General features: G+C 47.3%; 1 protein-coding gene across 1 annotated transcript in view; it reads left to right on the plus strand.

Annotated features, from left to right (window-relative positions):
- LOC144738080 (uncharacterized) overlaps positions 1–21,478 on the plus strand; it is a 37,377-nt gene extending 15,899 nt beyond the window's left edge. Inside the window, exons 5-13 of the mRNA XM_078620990.1 lie at positions 1,935–1,993; positions 3,209–3,229; positions 5,931–6,049; positions 10,318–10,458; positions 13,614–13,868; positions 17,400–18,030; positions 18,304–18,682; positions 19,741–19,960; positions 21,264–21,478. Coding sequence (XP_078477116.1) covers positions 1,935–1,993; positions 3,209–3,229; positions 5,931–6,049; positions 10,318–10,458; positions 13,614–13,868; positions 17,400–18,030; positions 18,304–18,682; positions 19,741–19,960; positions 21,264–21,478 — 2,040 coding nt within the window. The remainder of the gene's footprint in view (positions 1–1,934; positions 1,994–3,208; positions 3,230–5,930; positions 6,050–10,317; positions 10,459–13,613; positions 13,869–17,399; positions 18,031–18,303; positions 18,683–19,740; positions 19,961–21,263) is intronic.
- The last annotated feature ends 26 nt before the right edge of the window (positions 21,479–21,504 follow it).

Genomic DNA, 21,504 nt, shown 5'->3' on the forward strand with positions numbered 1-21,504 from the left:
CTCAGCCTAAAATTAGTAACAGGAAGGTATGCATTGAACATCGCCACAGGAGAGACAAAGGCGGCCGGGCGTGGTGCTTGCCACCCACTCCCCTGCGTGTCACAGTGCCGGCCTTCAATAAGTGCTGCTACTCGCTACTACTAAGAGCACTTGCCCCTGCAGTCTGTTAGAGGCTGCCCGGGGGATCTTTATATTTGTTTGAGTGTGTGGGTGAGCGAGTGAGTGAGTGGGTCAGTGAGTGAGTGAGTGGGTGAGTGTGTAAGGGAGTCAGTGAGTGAGTGGGTGAGTGGGTGGGTGGGTGGGTGAGTGGGTGGGTGAGTGTGAGTGGGTGGGTGGGTGAGTGTGAGTGGGTGGGTGGGTGAGTGAGTGTGAAGGGCAGTAAGTGAGTGGGTGAGTGGGTGGGTGAGTGAGTGGGGGTGTGGGTGAGTGAGTGAGTGGGTGAGATGGGTGGGTGAGTGATTGGGTGGATGACTAATTGGGTGAGTGAGTGGGTGAGTGTGTAGGGCAGTGAGTGAGTGGGTGGGTGTGTGGGTGATTGAGTGAGTGGGGGTGTGGGCGAGTGAGTGGGTGGGTGTGTGGGTGATTGAGTGAGTGGAGGTGTGGGTGAGTGAGTGAGTGGTTGTGTGGGTGAGTGAGTGAGTGAGTGGGTGGGTGAGTGAGTGAGTGAGTGGAGGTGTGGGTGAGTGAGTGGGTGCGTGTGTGGGTGATTGAGTGAGTGGAGGTGTGGGTGAGTGAGTGGGTGGGTGTGTGGGTGATTGAGTGAGTGGAGGTGTGGGTGAGTGAGTGAGTGAGTGGGTGTGTGGGTGAGTGAGTGAGTGGGTGTGTGGGTGAGCGAGTGAGTGGGTGAGATGGGTGGGTGAGTGATTGGGTGGATGACTAATTGGGTGAGTGAGTGGGTGAGTGTGTAGGGCAGTGAGTGAGTGGGTGGGTGTGTGGGTGATTGAGTGAGTGGGGGTGTGGGCGAGTGGGTGGGTGTGTGGGTGATTGAGTGAGTGGAGGTGTGGGTGAGTGAGTGAGTGGGTGTGTGGGTGATTGAGTGAGTGGAGGTGTGGGTGGATGAGTGACTGATTGGGTGAGTTAGTGGGTGAGTGGGTGAGTTGGTGAGTGAGTGAGTGGGGGTGTGGGTGAGTGAGTGAGTGAGTGGGTGTGTGGGTGAGTGAGTGAGTGTGTGGGAAGACAATGGTGGCCGGGCATGGTGCTGATCACCCACCCCCTCTTGTGCCAAAGTTGTGGCCTTAACAGACCCTCCTGGTGGTTCTGCAAGTCGCTAATTACTAACAGCCCTTGCCCCTACAGCCGACCAGAGGCTATATGTGGGAATCTACGTTTCTATAATCTTCGAGATCCTTGGGTATTTGTCTGTGTATGGGTTGCCATACACAGACCTATACTCGCAAAATACCGCCACTACCATGGGGAGAGAGAGAGAGACGCAGACTCCAAGCATACAGCAGGTGTCAGGGTCGTGATCGAACCCAAGACCTCCTGTGCACCAGGCGAGGTCGTTAACATTTCCTAGCCCACCATGGGCGACAGGGTCCATGATCGAACCCACGACCTCCTGCATACCAGCCGAGGTAGTTAACATTTCCTAGCCCACCGTGAGCGTCAGGGTCTATGATCCGACCCACGACCTCCTGCATACCAGGCGAGGTGGTTAACATTTCTTAGCCCACCATGGACATTAGGGTCGGGATCGAACCCACGATCTCCTGCATACCAGGCGAGGTGGGCGTTAGGGTCCATGATCTAACTCACGACCTCCTGCATACCAGGCGAGGTTGTTAACATCTCCTAGCCCACCGTGGGCGTTCACAGTGGCCACATCGGAGATAGATGCTCAGTCAGCATAGCTGGGGTGACCTGTGTGAGTCTCTGGAGCTGAAGCAGTTTTATTTTTAATTTTCACGATGGCCGCGTCGTTCTGTCACCAGATGCAAAAGGGGTTCCAGAAAGTTCCAGGATTCAAGGAGCTGAGGGTGACGGGCTTCAGGTACAACATCACCACCATCGGCATCACCATCAGCACGACCATCGGCACCTTCATCATCAGTATCGTCATCACCACCATCAGCATTATCAACAACGTCATCATCAAATCATTATAAGCATCACCATCATCAACCGCATCACCACCATCAGCATCATCAGCATTACTAACATCATCAGTATCGTCATCACCATCATCAGCATCACCACAATCCGCATCATCAACATCACTACCATCAACATAACAATCACCACCATCACCAGCATTATCAACTTCACCACCATCATCGCCATCATCACCACCACCAACATCACCACCATCATCATCACCATCATCACCATCATCACCATCAGTATCATCAGCACCGTCATCAACACCACCATCGGCATCATCACCACCATAAGACGAGACTTCATCTCGACATCTAAGACGAGATTTGGTCTAAGATGAGGCTTGGTCTAAGACGAGACTTGGTCTAAGACGAGAAGCGTTCTAAGACAAGACTTCGTATCGACTTCTAAGACGAGACTTCGTCTCGACTTCTAAGACGAGACTTGGTCTAAGACGAGACTTCAACGAGACTTCTAAGACGAGATTTGGAAGGTTTTTTTTTCACCGCGCGTCGGAATGTGAGCACCACACACAGCCACCTTTGTACCCCTGCTGGCGATGTTTGAGGCTGAGTCGACCTAGGGGAGCCCCAGGGACCGCTTTAGATAACCTTCACTGGTTTGGTTGTGAGCGGGAATCGAACGCGGGTCTCAAGGTTCACGGCCCGGTTGCGCCAACCACTAAATTACCTCTCCCCTACACAAAACACAGCATACTCACACACAAAGACAAAGATCCTTAACAGACTGTAGGGGCAAGTGCTGTTAGCGAGCATCTATGAAGCCCGGAACCGTACACGGGGGGGGGGGGGGGGTGAGTGGCCAGCACCACGCCCGACCGCCTTTGTCTCCCCAGCGGCGATGTTTACACATCGCACCAGGTACTCATTTCAGGCAGAGTCGACCTAGGGGAGCCCCGGGGACTGGTTCAGATAATCGTCACTGGGTGTTGGCCGTGAGCGGGAATCGAACTTGGGTCGCCATGCTCATAGCACAGCACGCTAACGGCTACACTACCGCTCCCCACTCACACACACACAGACAGCAGCTGGGTAGTAGTGCTGATAACGCCGTGGTAGTAACGGTGATACCGATCTCTGTTCCACAGGAAGAGGAAGCGACCCACGGGGTGAGTGAGACGCAAGACTCAGTCACAACACCGGCACCACGACGAACAGGAATACAAGCTAAACCACTAGCAACAGTGAGGGAAAAAAGTATTTTATCCCCTGCTGATTTTGTACGTTTGCCCACTGACAAAAAAAGATCAGTCTATAATTGTAATGGTAGGTTTATTTGAACAGTGAGAGACAGAATAACAACAACAAAAATCCAGAAAAACGCATGTAAAAAGTGTTATAAATTGATTTGCATTTTAATGAGGGAAATAAGTATTTGACCCCTCTGCAAAACATGACTTAGTACTTGGTGGCAAAACCCTTGTTGGCAATCACAGAGGTCAGACGTTTCTTGTAGTTGGCCACCAGGTTTGCACATATCTCAGGTGGGATTTTGACCCACTCCTCTTTGCAGATCTTCTCCAAGTAATTAATGTTTCGAGGCTGACGTTTGGCAACTCGAACCTTCAGCTCCCTCAACAGATTTTCTATGGAATTAAGGTCTGGAGATTGGCTAGGCCACTCCAGGACCATAATATTCTTCTTCTTGAGCCACTCCTTTGTTGCCTTGGCCGTGTGTTTTGGGTCATTGTCATGCTGTAATACCTATCCACGACCCATTTTCAATGCCCTGGCTGAGGGAAGGAGGTTCTCACCCAAGATTTGGCGGTACATGGCCCCGTCCATCGTCCCTTTGATGCGGTGAAATTGTCCTGTCCCCTTAGCAGAAAAACACCCCCAAACCATAATTTTTACACCTCCATGTTTGATGGTGGGGATGGTGTTCTTGGGGTCATAGGCAGCATTCCTCCTCCTCCAAACACGGCGAGTTGAGTTGATGCCAATGAGCTCCATTTTGGTCTCATCTGACAACAACACTTTCACCCAGTTGTCCTCTGAATCATTCAGATGTTCATTGGCAAACTTCAGACGGGCATGTATATGTGCTTTCTTGAGCAGGGGGACCTTGCGGGCACTGCAGGATTTCAGTCCATCACGGCGTAGTGTGTTACCAACTGTTTTCTTGGTGACTATGGTCCCAGCTGCCTTGAGATCATTGACAAGATCCTCCCGTGTAGTTCTGGGCTGATTCTTCACCGTTCTCATGATCATTGCAACTCCACGAGGTGAGATCTTGCATGGAGCCCCAGACTGAGGGAGATTGACAGTTCTTTTGTGTTTCTTCCATTTGCGAATAATCGCACCAACTGTTGTCACCTTCTCACCAAGCTGCTTGGCGATGGTCTTGTAGCCCATTCCAGCCTTGTGCAGGTCTACAATCTTGTCCCTGACATTCTTCGAGAGCTCTTTTGTCTTGGCCATGGTGGAGAGTTTGGAATCTGATTGATTGATTGCTTCTGTGAACAGGTGTCTTTTATACAGGTAACAAGCTGAGATTAGGAGCACTCCCTTTAAGAGTGTGTTCCTAATCACAGCTCGTACCTGTATAAAAGACACCTGGGGAGCCAGAAATCTTTCTGATTGAGAGGGGGTCAAATACTTATTGCCCTCATTAAAATGCAAATCAATTTATAAAAATTTTGACATGCGTTTTTCTGGATTTTGTTGTTATTCTGTCTCTCACTGTTCAAATAAACCTACCATTAAAATTATAGACTGATCATTTCTTTGTCAGTGGGCAAACGTACAAAATCAGTAGGGGATCAAATACTTGTTTCCCTCACTGTAGTTACACAACTACCTACACCACTAGCTACACAACTAGATACATCAAGAGAAATGTTGTTGTATTAAATTTCGATTTACAGCTTTCGTGACTGCAGGGATTCATCTTCTTGGTTATTCCGGTAAAGTCACGTAGAAGGGAAATAATAAAATAATAAAACATAATAAAATAAAATAATTATGTTTTATTTTTATGATTTTATTATTTCCCTTCTACGTGACTTTACCGAAAGAACCAAGAAGATAAATGTTGTTGTGTTTAGTTGTTGTCCTTCCATCCTACGGTGGTTCGACGTGATTTAAACAAACGTACACTACACTATACACTACAATATCCGCAGCATACTACATACACCACACCACTATACACTACACTATACACTACAATACACACTACATACTACATACACCACACTACTATGCACTACAATATACACTACAATACACACTACAATACATACGACCAACACATCACTACTACACACTACACAAAACATTACAATACACGCTGCATTCTACATTTTACACTACACTACTATACACTACACTATAGACTACAATAAACAAAACACACTACTCTAAAACACACTACACTATGCACTACACTATTCCACACTGCACTATACACTACAATACACAGTGCATACTACATTGTACACTGCGCTACTATACACTAAACTATGCACTACAATATTTGCTGCATACAACATTGTACACTACACTGCTATATACTACAATATATACTACACGACTATACACTTCAATAAACTATACATACTACTTTATACACTACACTGCTACAGAATACACTACACTACACTATTACACACTACACCATTATATACTATGCTGCACCCTGCACTAGTACACACTACACTATACACTACGCTACTATACACGACACTATACACTACACTACTATACACTACACTATACACTACTATACACTACACATATAAAATGAAACCAACCCTCCGCTCTGCCCACCCCACCCTCACCACCCCCACCCTCACCGCCACCCCCCAGGTCTCGGGGCAGCTCGGTGGTGGTCCGCTATGAGGCGGAGTTTGAGGATGGAGTGGCGGGGAGTGATTGGACAGAAGGAGGAGGGCTGCTGCAGGGAAACCTGGTCACCTCAGCCACAGGTGCCTTGTTGACTCAGTCACTCGACCAGCTATCTAGCCAGTTAGTCGGCGAGAAAGTCAGCCAGTCACTCAACCCTTCAGACATTCGCTCAGCCAGTTACTCGACGAGTTAGTGAGTCAGATTGTCACTCATCCAGTCAGCCGGTATAATAACACTTTCTAACACAATTTTTGTTCCTGGGTAGTAAGTGTTATTTCGTAATTGCTTATGCCTAAAAAGTAGAGAAAATGGCTATTATTCCCCACAAACTTTGTTTCTGTGACCAGGACAGTGATATTTTTAATTTACCTATTTTCAATGAGAAAACGGGCGAATTTGTGTCTTTTCGTTCACATAAAGTCAGAAAAAAACAACGTGAATAAAAGTTAAAGTGTATTAATGCTAAAGTAATACAAAAATGACTACAAATATTTAGAAGTGAGCAGTTTTTCGAGATTTACGATTATACTGTTAATCACATTCACGAATCAGCCCCCAAATGTAGTCTCCCATCATGTTCTCGTTATATTGTCCTTGGTAGCGGCGTTCAAAGTCCAGTATATCCTGGTGGAAGCGCTCGCCTTGCTCCTCCGAGTACGCTCCCATGTTCTCCTTGAATTTAACAAGATAAGCATCAGGGATATGGATTTTGAGGGACATCCTATAGCCTATTGTGCCATAGTTCTTCACCAGAGTCTCAACCAGCTCCACGTACACCATGGGAACCTCATTTGCCAGTGACTGAGTCGCGCCTTTTGGCGTCATCTGGTCCAACCCATGTGAGACTAGGCTCTAAGGAAAGCTGTCTCGGGTGTGGACCAATCAACTTTAAGGACAGTGCACATTATCAGAGTTATGTCTTTTGTTTGTATTATGACTGCAGGTATTGCGGTCTATGCAAACATGACTCCTTGTAAAAAGGTGTCAGTTTTGTTGCCAGATAGAAGGGTAAAAACCAATTATCAGCTCCACGTAGTTTTCGACCTTGCGATTGCCCAGGAAGCCACGAACCACTGCGACAAAGCTGTTCCAAGCCACTTTCTCCTTACTCGTGAGCTTCCTGGGGAATTCATTGCACTCCAGGATTTTCTTTATCTGTGGTTCTTTGACCTTTGCCTCAGACAGCTTAGGGAAGAGGTCTTGAAGGTACTTGAAGGCTGTCGACTACTTATCTACAGCTCTGACAAATTGTTTCATAAGGCCCAATTTGATGTGCAGTGATGGCAACAGCACCTTCCAGGGGTCTACCAGTGGCTCCCACTTGACGTTGTTCCTCCCCACAGAGAACTCGGTCCGCTGTGGCCAGTCCCGCCTGTGGTAGTGGGCCTTGGTGTCCCGGCTATCCCAAAGGCAAAGATAGCAGTGAAACTTGGTAAAACCGCCTTGGAGACCCATAAGGAATGCCACCATTTTGAAGTCTCCGATGACTTTCCCAGCCATACTCATCATACTTCAAGGCGTCCAGCACAGTCTTGCTGCTGTTGTAATCCTCTTTGAGGTGCACCGAGTGAGCCACGGGAAGAGACGGGTACTTCTTACCATTATGGAGCAGCACGGCTTTGAGACTCCTGGATGAGCTGTTAATAAAGAGGCGCCGCTCATTCTGGTTACTGGCGATTCCGATTACCTCGAACAGACTGGTCACATTGTGGCAAAAGCAGAGCCTATCTTTACGGGTGAAGAAGCTGCAAAAAGGTTGGTGACACTTCTTCTGATCTATGACTTGCACATTTTCATCCAACAATTTCCACTGCTTGAGCCTCGACGTCAAACCCTCGGCATTGGACTTGATGAGACCAAGATCTCTGATGAAGTCGTTGAGTTATTTTTGGTTGGGGTAGTATGGGTTTCTCTCCTCAGCTCCACCTCTGAAATTGTGATCTGGATCTGCAACGTCTTTCTTGCTCTCTGACGTGCTGCTCTCTCCGGAGGAGTGGGTATGGAGAGCTCATGGCAGTGTGGAACTGGGGCAATGGATGAAGGAAGGTCCGAATACGTGATAGCAGGTGCATTTTTGCCAGTCCGACGTTTGGAACGGTCCATCATGCAGAATTAGCAGTTGCTTGAGTGGTCAGTGAGTTCCCGCCAAATTCATGGGATATCGAACTTAATAGCTCTCTTTTCTTCTCTGTACCATCCTACAAAAATAAATGTATTTCACCCATAACTAATGTGTAAGAGATTTTCGCAACATTTTTCATGTATGGCATCTTTTTTCAATAACATTGAAAATTGCAAAACATTTTAAGATGAAAAACTTTTACAATATTTCTTTGTTAAACAAATTTTATAACATAAAATTCCAAGCAACAATTGTCCATATTACCTTCCAGAGTTTTTTTTGCATTGCTCGCAGATGAAATGAGGTTCCCATTATTCGCCTTGATCCACCGACAGTCATGCCGAATATGCCTTGTAGGCCTCGCACATCTTAGCAGATGCTTCCAAAGACTACTTTTTCGCTCTTTTCTTGATAAATTGGCCACAGACATAGCAAAATGCGTCTGCCAGATGCTTGCAGCCTCTTGATGCCATCTAAAAAAATGCAGATATGTATCCACTTAGGCAACTGGAACTAAACTGAACTGGTGGGCTTAAGGCCCCTGTATTTACACTACTATTTATGTTACTGGAAAGTTACAGAATGTTCTAGAAGTTACTCCAAGTTTATTTAGCATTAAATATATCTGGAATGTTCTGGAAAAGAGGCAAATTGAAACTATCATTGTCCTGGTCAAAAAAGCAAAGTTTGTGGGGAATAATAGCCATTTTCTCTACTTTTAAGGCATATGCAATTATGAAATAACACTTACTATCCAGGAACAACAAGAACAAAATTGTTACACAGTGTAATGAATAAGTCAGCCAGCCTGTCCCTCAGCTTGTCACTCAACCAGACAACCAGTCACTCAAACAGTCAACCAATTAATCAGTCAGCCAGTCAGCCAGTCACTCAATCAGTCAGCCAGTCACATAAACGGTCAGCCATTAAACCAATCAATCAGGCAGCCAGTCTCTATGAGACGGAGTTGGAGGTTGGAGTGGCAGCAAGTTACGGGCCAGGAAGAGGAGGAATTCTGGTGCAGGGAAACCTGGTTTCCTCAGCTATAGGTGCCTTGTTGACTCAGTCACTCGACCGGTCTGACAGTCAGTCGGTCAGTCAGTCAGAAAGTCAGCCAGTCACTCAAGCGGTGAGCCAATCGCTCAGCCAGTCACTCAACCAGTCAGCCAGTATAAGAATCAACAACTAAGCCAGCCAGTCACTCAGCTAGTCACTCAACCTCACGATCATTCAGTCAACTCTCGTTGCCTAGTAACTCCCCCACTCAAATCAACTCTCGCTGCCTAGCAACTACTCCACTCGAAACAATTCTCACTGCCTTAACAACCCCTTCACTGGATTCAGCTCCCGCCGCCTAGCAACCCCATCAACTGGAATGAGCTCTCTGTCTCTCTGTCTCTTTATTTCTGTCTCTCTGTCTCGCTTTCTGTCTCTCTTTTTAAGTCTCTCTGTCTCTATGTCTTTCTATCTCTCTGTTTCTGCCTTTCTGTTTCTGCCTTTCTGTTTCTGTCTCTGTCTGTTTGTTTATGTCTCTCTGTGTCTGCCTCCATGTCTATGTCTCTCTGTTTATGTATCTCTGTCTCTATGTCTCCTCTATTTCTATGCATATGTCTCTCTTTGTCTGTCTTTCTGTCTGTCTCTCTGTATATGTATCTCTATTTATTTATCTCTGTCTCTGTGTCTCTCTCTGTCTCTCTGTCTCTGTCTCTCTATTTGTCTCTTTGTTTCTGTCTCTCTGTCTCTCGTTCTCCCCTATGCCTAACGCCATTTGCGGTCCATCTTCCTGCCTAGCAACCCCATCCACTCGAGTCAACACTCGCTGCCTAGCAACCGCTCCACTCGAATAAACTTTTTTTCATCAACTGAGGAATTGAAGGCCAAAACACACGCGCACATCCATTGGGTAAATTGTTAGCGATTAGCTCTATACTGCACTACAATCCCAGGCACCCTGAGTTGGTTCCCGTTCATGGCCACCAGCACCAGGGACGATTATCTGAACCGGTCCTCGGCCTCCTTTAGGTTGACCCAGCGTCAATTGAGTACCTGGTGCGATGTGTCAACATCGCCACTAGGAAGACAAAGGCGGCCGGGTGTGGTGTTAGCCACTCGCCCCCTCGTATACCACATTGCCAGCCTTAATAGATACTCACTAACAGTACTTGCCCCAAACAGTCTGTTAAGGCTTCATGGGGGATCTTTGTTTTTTTTTTGTGTGGGTGGCAGGTGCCGGAGAGACGAACCCCAGACGGGAGTCGAAACGGGACTGGAGGAAGGTAGTGGCCGCGGCACTGAGTGACCGCGCACTGACGGGAGTGGATGCCAGCCAAGACCTCCAGGCGGCTGCGCTGCTGCAGCTGAGCGAAGGTGAGAACGTCGGTACAGTACAACGTCTATGATGCAGTGTTCAGTCTATGGTGGGGTGTTGAATTTATAGTGCAGTGTTGAGATTATTGTGGATTGTTGTGTCTTTGGTGCAGTGTTGAGTCTACGGTGCAGTGCTGAGTCTATGATGCAATGGTTAAGTCGATGGAGCAGTGTTAAACATATGGTGCAGTGTTAGATCTATTGTGCAGTGTTGAGTCTATGTTGCAGAATCGAGTCTATGGTGCACTGGTGGAGTCTATGGTGCAATGCAGGGGTCCTCAAACTTTTTAAACAGGGGGCCAGTTTACTGTCCCTCAGACCGTTGGAGGGCCGGACTATAGTTAAAAAAAACTATGAACAAATTCCTATGCACACTGCATATATCTTATTTTGAAGTGAAGAAACAAAACGGGAACAAATACAATATTTAAAATGAAGAACAAGTAAAGTTAAATCAACAAACTTGCCAGTATTTCAATTGGAACTATGGGCCTGCTTTTGGCTAATGAGATGGTCAATGTCCGGTTCCATATTTGTCACTGCTAGTCGTAACAAGTGATGCAAGTGTGCATCCGTTAGTCTAGATCTGGTTGGAGATTTCAAATGTTTCATTCTGGAAAAAGTCTGTTCACAGACATAAGTGCTGCCAAAGATGGTTGCCATTTTGAGTGCATGGTTCCTGAGATGAGGATATGTCTCAGAGGGGAGAGATGCATAGAAATTATGAAGGCCGCTTGATTTGAATGCGTCTTTCAGAGAGTCACAATTCTGCAGTTCAGCCAGTTCCATTTTATAAATTGTATCCACATTTTCAATGTCAATAGAAAATGGGTTACGGAAAAGCTGTATGTCCTGTTCATGGAGATGAAGCTCTTTAAATCTAAATTGGAACTCCTTTTGCAATTTTTCCAGCGAATCCACACATGTTTTGTTTGGGAATGCAACCAATGGTTTTTCCGCTAATAGATTTTGAGTTGTGGGGAGATGGCAGAAGTTTTCCTCCTTCACTTGTTTAATGAGGAGGCCTAATTTTACTTCAAATGCTTTTACATGTGATTGCATATCGCAGATGAGCTTCCCCTTTCCTTGAATTTGCACATTGAAACTGTTGAGTAGCTATGTTACATCTGTCAGAAAGGCAAGGTGCCATTTCCATTCTGCATCATTGAGCTCTGGTACTTCTTTGTTTTTTGAAAGCAGAAAAGCTGTAATCTGTGGAAGTAAGTCATAGAAACGTTTCAAAACTCTCCCTCGACTCAGCCAACGGACTTCTGTGTGGTACAGAACATCTTCATAGTCAACATTTAGCTCAGACAGAAATTCCTGAAATTGTCTGTGGTTTAGTGCATGAGCTCTAATGAAGTTAACACAAGATACCACAATTTTCATAACAGAGTCCCACTTCAGTGATTTACTACACAGCGCTTGTTGGTGGATGAGGCAGTGTATGGCTATTGGATGAGAATGGTTATGTTTGTCCATCTCTTGGTTAATGCGAGCAATTACTCCTTCCTTAGACCCTGTTGTATGTGTTGGGTTATGAATTTTTGATGAAAATAATAAAAATTAATAATTTTCCAAAAAATGCGCAAATCTCATTAATTATGTTAATTATATGCATAAATTATGATAATCACGGAGATAATCGTAGTAATTTATGCGGATGCTTGCGATTATGTTAATGTGTGCAGTTGTGATAATTAAGCTTAGCTTCGTTTATCCAGTGTTATATCAATCAGGATAACACGATTATCATCGATTAAACGTTTACTGATTATCTTAGTGTGTTTTATGTTATTTTAGGTCTCCAGTTTCAGATCTCATCACAGGATACAGTACTCAAGAATAAGACAGTTTTGCATGGACTTGGAAGGAACACTCGATATGCTTCTATGATAACAATTTTATTCTAAAATGCATGTGACATTCTATCATGCAGATCAAACATGCGTCAATAATTCATGAGCAAGATTATGCAATTAACGAAAATGGATAACTAAAAATACTTCTTCATTTGCGAGACTATGCATTTAACTAAATTGAATAACCAAACTCTTATGCATTTGCGAGATTATGCATTCGACTAATATGAATAACTAAAACTCTTATGCAATTACACGATTATGCATTTGACTAATATGAATAACTAAAACTCTTATGCAATTACGAGATTATGCATTTGACTAAAATGAATGAATAAACACTTATGCATTTGCGAGACTATGCATTTGACTAAAATGAATGAATAAACACTTATGCATTTGCGAGACTATGCATTTAACTAAATTGAATAACTCAAAACTCTTATGCATTTGCGAGATTATGCATCAACTAATATGAATGAATAAACACTTATGCATTTGCGACATTATGCATTTAACGAACTGAATGACTAAAAACCCTCCTAACAATCGTAACCTCTACCTTTCCACCAGGCATCTCATTAGTTCGCCCATGTATCGATCACAATCGGCGACTGGCCGAGTTTGAAAACAAGCATGACACACTTCATATGGCGGTAATAAAAAGCACTTATTGTATCCCAGAGGCGAAAGTATATGTCAATAGATTCATTGGCAAGTATAAAATCCTTTTAACGGAATGTTTGATATAATGGTGGGTGAGGGCGTGTGTGTGGGAGAGCGAATCTGGCTCTGTTTTAATTAATGCTTCGGCGAGACTCTATGACAAAGGAAACTGGTTTGACAAGATATTCTCTCTCTGTGTACGGTCAATTCGTAATGAGGATTTCGAGAGGTTGAGTTTGCCTCGACGAGTCTATTGATCGCCTATGTGATGAGCGGAACAAGGGAAAGGCACGGAAAACAACCTCACTCTTATAACCGACGGACTCTTAATCACTCGACGGGCCACGATTCCTAATGGCCAGCTGATGGTTCATGTAGTTGATAATCAGTCTTCCGATAATTGTGTAGGGTTGATATGATGGTAAGGACGAAATAGATAGTCTCACAGGGGGGTGGGCGTCGACGCGAGCGCGTGTGAGCCTATGTGAGGGAAGTTGTGGGTACGAACGACTTTCGGAGAAGGGCCCTCTGGCTGGCGCGGCTGCGGTGATCGGCTGCTTCCGACTCCTCCCTCGGCTGAGCCCGTACGAAGATTGACGGCGCGGCTGCGCTCGTTTGCGTGGTCAGGCGAGCACGTGTGTGGTGGTGGCAAGGGAGCTGGCTCGTTCACTCGTGTGCGGCAGGCGAGCACCTCGGCGATGCACGTCAAGGCGATGCACGTCAAGGCGATGCACGTCAAGGCGATGCACGTCAAGGCGATGCACGTCAAGGCGATGCACGTCAAGGCGATGCACGTCAAGGCGATGCACGTCGCCACCCCACGAGCCTCGTCCTTCTGGATGACGAGAGCTTCTTCGTTGGCGGCGACGAGGAGAGATGGCTGTCGCCCTGGAGATCTCTGGTGGGGCCTTAGCCCGGAGACGAGATGAGATGTAGGCCGGAGCTCGTGAAGATCTGTGGTGGAGCCGGAGCCCTTGACGAGAAGGGGTCCAGAGCCCCTGACAATCTGCTTTGGATGGATTTTTCCTTGGCTTATATCTGGAAATTCCACTCAGTTTCCCGAGTTGTTCAAAGGCTGTCATAAAACATTCCTGTGGGGGTGAACCATCTGCGTCCGTGTGTGTGTCGTGTGCGTGTCCGTCCGTGTGTTTCGCGTGCGTGTTTGTCCGTGTGTTTATTAGCTTTGAAGACACAGCTGTGTGTCGTTCTGGAAGAAGGGGTGGGGGGGGCCTCGTGACGGCGCCACCTAAGTTATCCATTAACCAGACCGATGATTCGCGTTCGCATCGAGTTATATATATAAAAAAAAATATTCGAATCCATGTTTTTGTTACTGAATAATATTTGTCGCGAAAACCTACGCGTTAAGCGAGCTTAATTATTCCCTCCCTTGCTCGGGGATCATATCTTTTGTCTCACACAGCTTAAGTTGTTTTGGTTTGGAAGTTGAAATGCGACTTATTTGCTGCTTGGTTCCATCATGCCCAAGTTATGCCGAAACCGTGTTCACAATGTTTCATCGTGACCCGATCTCCCATGGAAATGTTATTTGCTCGCGTGTGCAATTTTTGCTGTCCGTGTTGCGGGGAGACAAAGACGGTTGTTTCCACGGTGGAAGCACCCGGCGCATGCGCTTATTTATTTATTTATTCATTCGAAGACGTGTGTTAATTTCCTTTGAGCCATTGCCCCAACCTTTATTGGTGTCATTTCCTGGCTTTTGGCGTGTGAGTGTGGAGATCCTCTCGGGAAGACAAAGATGGCCGTGAGTTGCTCGCTTCTCATGGGGTGTTGCGTTTGGTTGATTATGAGAGGCTTCCCCGCCCTTAATTCTCCTAGGGGATCCACTTTAATTCCGTACTTATTGTTTGACTTCTTGTGATTATTTAATTTGGTATCCCGGCTAGGAATTTTGTTTTGGAGCGACCCAAGCCATAATTATTCTTTGGTGCTTCGGCCCGGCCGCGTAGAAATTATTTAAGGTAAATAATGTCCGTATTTAATTAACAATTGATGAATCGCGACTCTGGTGCAGACTGTAGTCTGGTTTCCAATTGGAGTAAGGATAGATACTGTTTGCTTACTCTTCATGGCTAAGTTGGTAACTTGTTTATCTAACATGGTTCAAAACCCGTCTGTGTTTTTTATCGTCAATGTTGTTTCCTTTGTTAAGAATATAATTATATATTTCGTGGGCTGGTTTTGTATTTATCAAAGGGTTTTTTTTTTACAAAAGGATGTCCTCCTGACCCCCCCCCCCGCCTTTCTGCAATTCCCCCCTCCCTTGTTCCTCTTGTGTGAAATTAGGGGAGTTTTTATTACCTTTATTGCCCTCTTTCATGCCCTCTAGTCTTTTGATATGAGGTATGCGCATCTGTGGAAGTGTGGGGGCGTGTTCGTTCCCACGTTGCCGCGTGTCTATTAAAAAAAACTATATTATATATGTTGGCAGAATAATTCTTAAAAAAAAATATTAAAAAAATAAAAAGGGGGCATATACACAACAACCCCACCATGCTAGGAGCACCATCAGTTGTCACACTGGCTAGTTTAGCCCAGTTCAGCTCCAAACCATTCAAAGTTTGGCAAACCTTTTCATAGATATCCTCTCCTGTAGTTGTTCCTTTGATGCTTTGCAGTGCAGCAAGCTCTTCTGTGACTTCGAAATAGTCATTCGTTCCACGAATAAAAGTTAGAAGTTGTGCAGAATCACGAACATCATTGCTTTCGTAGAGTGCCAAGGAAAAATAGGAAAGTTTTTTTGTGGAGTTTTGCAAATGCTAATGCAAATTGTCTCCCATTTCTTCAATCCTCCTCACTGTACTAAATAAATCGGCCTTCTCTGGACACATCTCTTTGGCAACAAAAAGAAGGCATTCTTTAACAAATTCTCCCTCCACGAATGGTCTGCCAGTGCACGCTATTAGCTTGGCAACTTGAAAACTTGCTCGCAGTGATGAAATATTTAGCTGCTTCTGCTTCACAAAAGTATTTTGCTGAGTTGTTAATGTATTTTTCAGTTTTAATATTTTATCTTTTCTCACTTCTCCGACCAAACAATCATATTTATCTTCATGTTGAGTTTCATAGTGTCGACGTAAATTGTATTCTTTGAACACAGACACTATATTCTGGCATATCAGACACACAGCTCTTTCCTTGTACTGCATGAAAACGTAATCATAAGTCCACTGTTCTTTGAATATCCTACACTCCGAGTCAATTGTTCTCTTTCTTGACATCATTGATTCCTAGGGAGTCAAAATTGCTATTAGTAAAATACTTATATATATACAGCGCTACAAAAACAATATACCAGCAATAACTTTGCCCACACAGAGACATACAGACTGCACTGCCCATCAATGCAGTCTGATTGGGGGAACTCCGCTTTTACCCCAGGCTCACACTGGTGCGGGTGCCATTAAAAAGTTAATTACACCTGCATGTTTGTTCACAGATCGCAGTGCGATCTGCGAACTCGCATAGGAATCTGATCGCATGGGGGAGAAGACCCATTCGATCCGATTCCACTGCAAGAAAAAAGAAGGCACATGTGCCTTTTTTCTTCCGAATCTAATGCAAGTTCAGCCATACAAGCAAATGGCTGAACTCGCACTGCTCAGAGATCACAACAGTATGAACCGGGGCTTACACAACATACAACATATAACCTCATACAACTGAATAGCAATCAGAATATAAATGCACTTACTGTCATTTAAATTGGGTTTCCTACTCCTCGGCTGTCTGTCACTGACCAGCACGGGAAAACAGCAGGCAGCCCCTCCAGAGATCAGAGATCACTCTGTTATTACCCCTCTATCATTTACTCAGCGGTGCGTGTGCTGGGGATCTACATCCCCAGCACACAGGAATATCACTGGGAGTGGAGCCGAGGGGCAAGTGAGGGAGCTGAGGGAGGGAAAGCCAGTCAAGCGCAGCCAGGGGAGGGCTGGCAGCCTTAGGCCTGGGGGGCAAGTCCAGTCAATTGGCCCATTGAACCATTCACCAGCGCAGCCCAATGAGTGCCCACCGCCGCAGCTCAATCAGTGCCCACCGCCGCAGCTCAATCAGTGCTCACCAGCGCAGCCAAATCAGTGCTCGCCACCGCAGCCCAATCAGTGCCCACCACCGCAGCCCAATGAGTGCTCACCAGCACAGCCCAATTAGTGCTCACCAGCGCAGCCCAATTAGTGCTCACAGGCGCAGCCCAATTAGTGACCATGGGCCGGATAAATGTCCTCGGCGAGCCGCATGTGGCCCGCGGGCCGTAGTTTGAGGACCCCTGGTGCAATGGTTAAGTCGATGGTGTAGTGTTGAGTCTATTGTGCAGTGTTGAGTGTATGGTGCAGTTTTGAGTTTATGGTGCAGTGTTGAGTTTTCTTCTTATTCTTCTTCTTATCGTTCCAGCGAACGCAGAGGGCAGCGGCCTTGAGCCCGGCGAATATTCGGTGGCGGGATTCTCGGATGGTGTGGAAGAAGATGATGGTGGTGGCGGTGGTGGGGCGACGACCGCGACTGAAGCATCTACTGTCCAGACGACTCCGCAGCACGATCAGCAGGAGCATCAACAGGAGGATGTTGAGCAAGAACAGTCAGCGATGGAAGACTCTATCCAGACGACCGGGACAGCCGCGGAGACACAGACGGACGCGGAGGAGGTGGAGGAGGCCAGCGCCGAGATTGAAACGGGAGAGGAATCCGCCACTGACGACGATGTTGTGGTGTTGGAGGCGCACCTGATGCCCTCGTCGCTCGAGGAGGAGACGGCGAACGGGAGACCCGGAGCTTCTTACCACCACCAAGATGAGCACGAAGACCACCAGCACGACGACCACCTCCACTTCCTCCACGAAGTTCCGCTCGATGGAGACGCCCTCGCCGGAGCAATGGAGGGAGGTCACGACCCCAAGACTTTGATGGCGGCAGTGGACACCACGGTAGTGGCGGCCGTGGCGGAGGTGGTGGTCGACGAGGCAGTGGCAGAGGAGGAGGCGGAGGAGAATCTGGGCGGAGAGTCCAGCGGAGAGGAGGTGGTGGCGTCAGTGGAAGGAGGAGGTGGTGGAGGAGGAGGTGGTGGAGACGATGCCGGATACCACCTGGGAACGTCGGTGGAAGTTGAGGCGGACATCGTAGTGGTGGTCGCAACGGACGAGGGCGTGGCCGGAACCCCGGGTGGACTCGGCGAGGGTGGTGGTGCCATGGAGTTGGAGGGAGAAGAGAGCGGAGGCGATGGTGGAGATGGTCACGACGAGGGTGGTGATGAGGGTGGCGGGGGTGGCGAGGGTGGTGGTGATGAGGGTGGCGAGGGTAGCGGTGGCGGTGGCGGCAAAGGTGGCCAGGGCAGCGAGGTCGAGGAGGGTACCCAGGGTGGCAAGGGTGGTGACAATGAAGAGGGTGGAGATGGTGAAGACGTTGGCAAGGGCGGCCAAGGTGGCGAGGTTGGCAAAGCGGAGGAAGCGGAGGAGGACGCGGGCGACGAGGGCGTCGAGAGCTCGGATGAGGCCCAGGCAGTGCAGTGGGACGACCGCTGGGCCGGGCCTCTGATGACCTCGCCGGTGGTGGCCGTGTCGGGGTCGCGGGACCTCATCGTCTTCTTCAGCCTCCGCGTCACCAACATGGCCTTCTCGGAGGACCTCTTCAACAAGAGCTCCTCCGAGTACCGAGCCCTCGAGCAGAACTTCCTCGAACTGGTGAGAAGTTGGTGGCTTGTGGGGGGTGGGGGTACCTGAGATAACGGAGGTAGTGGAGGATGCGTCTCCGAATAAAGAAGAATATTTTTTTTACGGAAGGCTAATGATGGTGATGATGAATAAAAAAAAAGACTTTAAACTAAACTGAACTATTTTTATGTTATCAGGTAAGGCCCACTGAGCTGCTCTTTAGCTCGTTTTCAGAAACGACCTGGCCACAAATGATAACTATGATTTTTTAAATATATATAGTTCAACAAAGTGTCTGCTCATTATCACTTGGGGAATTTACAGCAGCAGGCAAAGACTCCAAAGGCGCGTTTCTAAATGTAGATAACATATCCTAGCCGCCGTGATATGCCAGATATTGACTAAGACAGACACCCATACTCTCCCCATGAAGAGGAATCGAATTCGAGATCCGCAAGCTCGAGACCCACAGGCTCACATCGAGAGCCACACAATATTCTCTGGATTATATAGACTCCGTGAGAAGTAACATTAACCTAAAGGTGGTGGCTGGAATCAATAAAGTCACGTAGATATAAAATAAAATAAATTAAATCACGACGTTTTGGGTGCAACACATATATAGCCTCTTGTTACAGCAGCCCTTTTGCCCACTTCAGCAATTGTTTATTGCTGTGGTTGTCCCACCTGATGACGGACGCTTGTGTTGCGCCCGATACGTTGTGATTTAATTTATTTTATTTTATATCTACGTGAATTTACCGAAAGAATCAAGAGTATGGATCCCTGCAGTCACGAAAACTTCAAATCTAGATTGGAATCAATAAAGATACGGAGATTTTTTTTCTCATGTGTCTCCTACGACCTTCTTCCCCTCTCATACAACTCTCACACACACCCCATCTCACTCCTCCTATCTCCTCCTCCGTCTTCCTACTACCTCCACCTACCTATTACCTCCCTCCTCCTCCTACCTCCTCCTCCCTCCCTCTGCCCCGCCATCCCACCGTCCTCCTCCTCCCACTTTCCTCGTGGGAACTCTTTTCCTACCAACGTTCACCCCAAACCTCCCCTCGTCCGCCCACCAGCTTGTCCCGTACCTGCAGTCGAACCTCACGGGCTTCCAGAACATGGAGATCATGAACTTCCGTAATGGCAGCGTGGTAGTCAACAGCCGCATGAAGTTCGCCCACCACGTGCCCAACAACGTGACACGCGCCGTCCATGTCATCCTGGAGCGCTTCTGCAATGCCGCCTACCAGCACATGAACATGGAGATCGACCGGCAGTCACTGGACGTCGAATCCGGTAAGTGGGCCCCGGAGATTGAACCGCCGACGCCACTGCACCATTGACTCAACACTGCTCCATAGACTCAACACTGCACCATAGACTCAACACTACACCATAGAATCAACAATACCCAAACTCAGCACTGCACCATGAACTCAGGCACTGCCCATAGACTCAACACTGCACCATAGACTCAACACTGCCCATAGAATCAGCACTACCCATAGACTCAACATTGCACCATAGACTCAGCACTACCCATAGACTCAGCACTGTCCGATGATGATAATAATTTAACCATTTCTGTGGATTACAATCATGATGATGACGATAATGATTTAGCTATTGTTATGAAATACAATAAAGATGAACATGATTTAGCTAGTGTTGCGGATAACCCACACAAAATGTATTTGCTGTGCCAATTTTTACAACAAATCACTGTGTAACAAAAAATAAATAAATATATATTTTGTTCCTGGGTAGTAAGTGTTATTTTCAATTTGCATATGCCTCAAAAGTACACAAAATGGCTATTATTCTCCAAAAACTTTGCTTTTGTGACCAGGATAGTGATATTTTGAAATGTATCTATTTTTATTGAGAAAACGTGTGCATTTGTGTCAATCCTTCACGTAAAGTCTTGGTCACAAAAGCAAAGTTTGTGGAGAATAAATGGCCATTTTCTATACTTTTGAGGCATAAGCAATTAGAAAATAACACTCAGTACCCAGCAACAAAAATCGTGTTACAGAGCGATAATGAACCCAACTTCACTCACTAACACCTCAACTCACCTTCCTCACCCACTTCTACTACTACCCACCTCACCCCAACACACTGACAACCACTCCCGCACACCCCACTCCCACCCCCACCTACCCACCCCACCCCCAACTATCCACAACACCCCCACACACCCCACCCTCACTGCCACCCCAAACCACCCCACTCCCATCCCCAACCACCCCACCCCCAACCACCCCACTCCCACCCCACCCACTCCCACCCCGACCTACCCACCTACCCACCCACACCCCACCACCCACCCCCACCCCCCCCACCCCACTCCCACCCCCAACCACCCCACCACCACCCACCCACCCCACTCCCAACCCCACCTATCCACCCCACCTCCACCTTCCCACTCCACTCCCAACCCCACCTATCCACCCCACCCCCACCTCCACCTACCGACCCACACCCCCACACCCACCCCACTCCCACCCCCAACTACCCCACCCACCCACACACCCCCAACCCACACTCCCACACCGTGCCGCAACACAAACAAAAACAAACAAACAACAACAAACAGGCGACGAGGCGGACCCGTGCAAGTTCCAGGCGTGCAACGACTTCTCGGACTGCCTGCCCAACCGCTGGTCGGGCGAGGCCGAGTGCGTCTGCCGCCCGGGCTACGCCAGCGTGGGCGGCCTGCCCTGCCAGAGCCTCTGCGACCTCGACCCCTCCTACTGCCTGCACGACGGCAAGTGTGACGTCGTCGACGGGCAGGGCGCCATCTGCAGGTGAGGCCGGGAAAACCGTGACGGTAGTTT

Source organism: Lampetra planeri, chromosome 77, assembly GCF_965212315.1.
Source record: "Lampetra planeri chromosome 77, kcLamPlan1.2.h2, whole genome shotgun sequence".
In the NCBI taxonomy this organism is placed as follows: domain Eukaryota; kingdom Metazoa; phylum Chordata; class Hyperoartia; order Petromyzontiformes; family Petromyzontidae; genus Lampetra; species Lampetra planeri.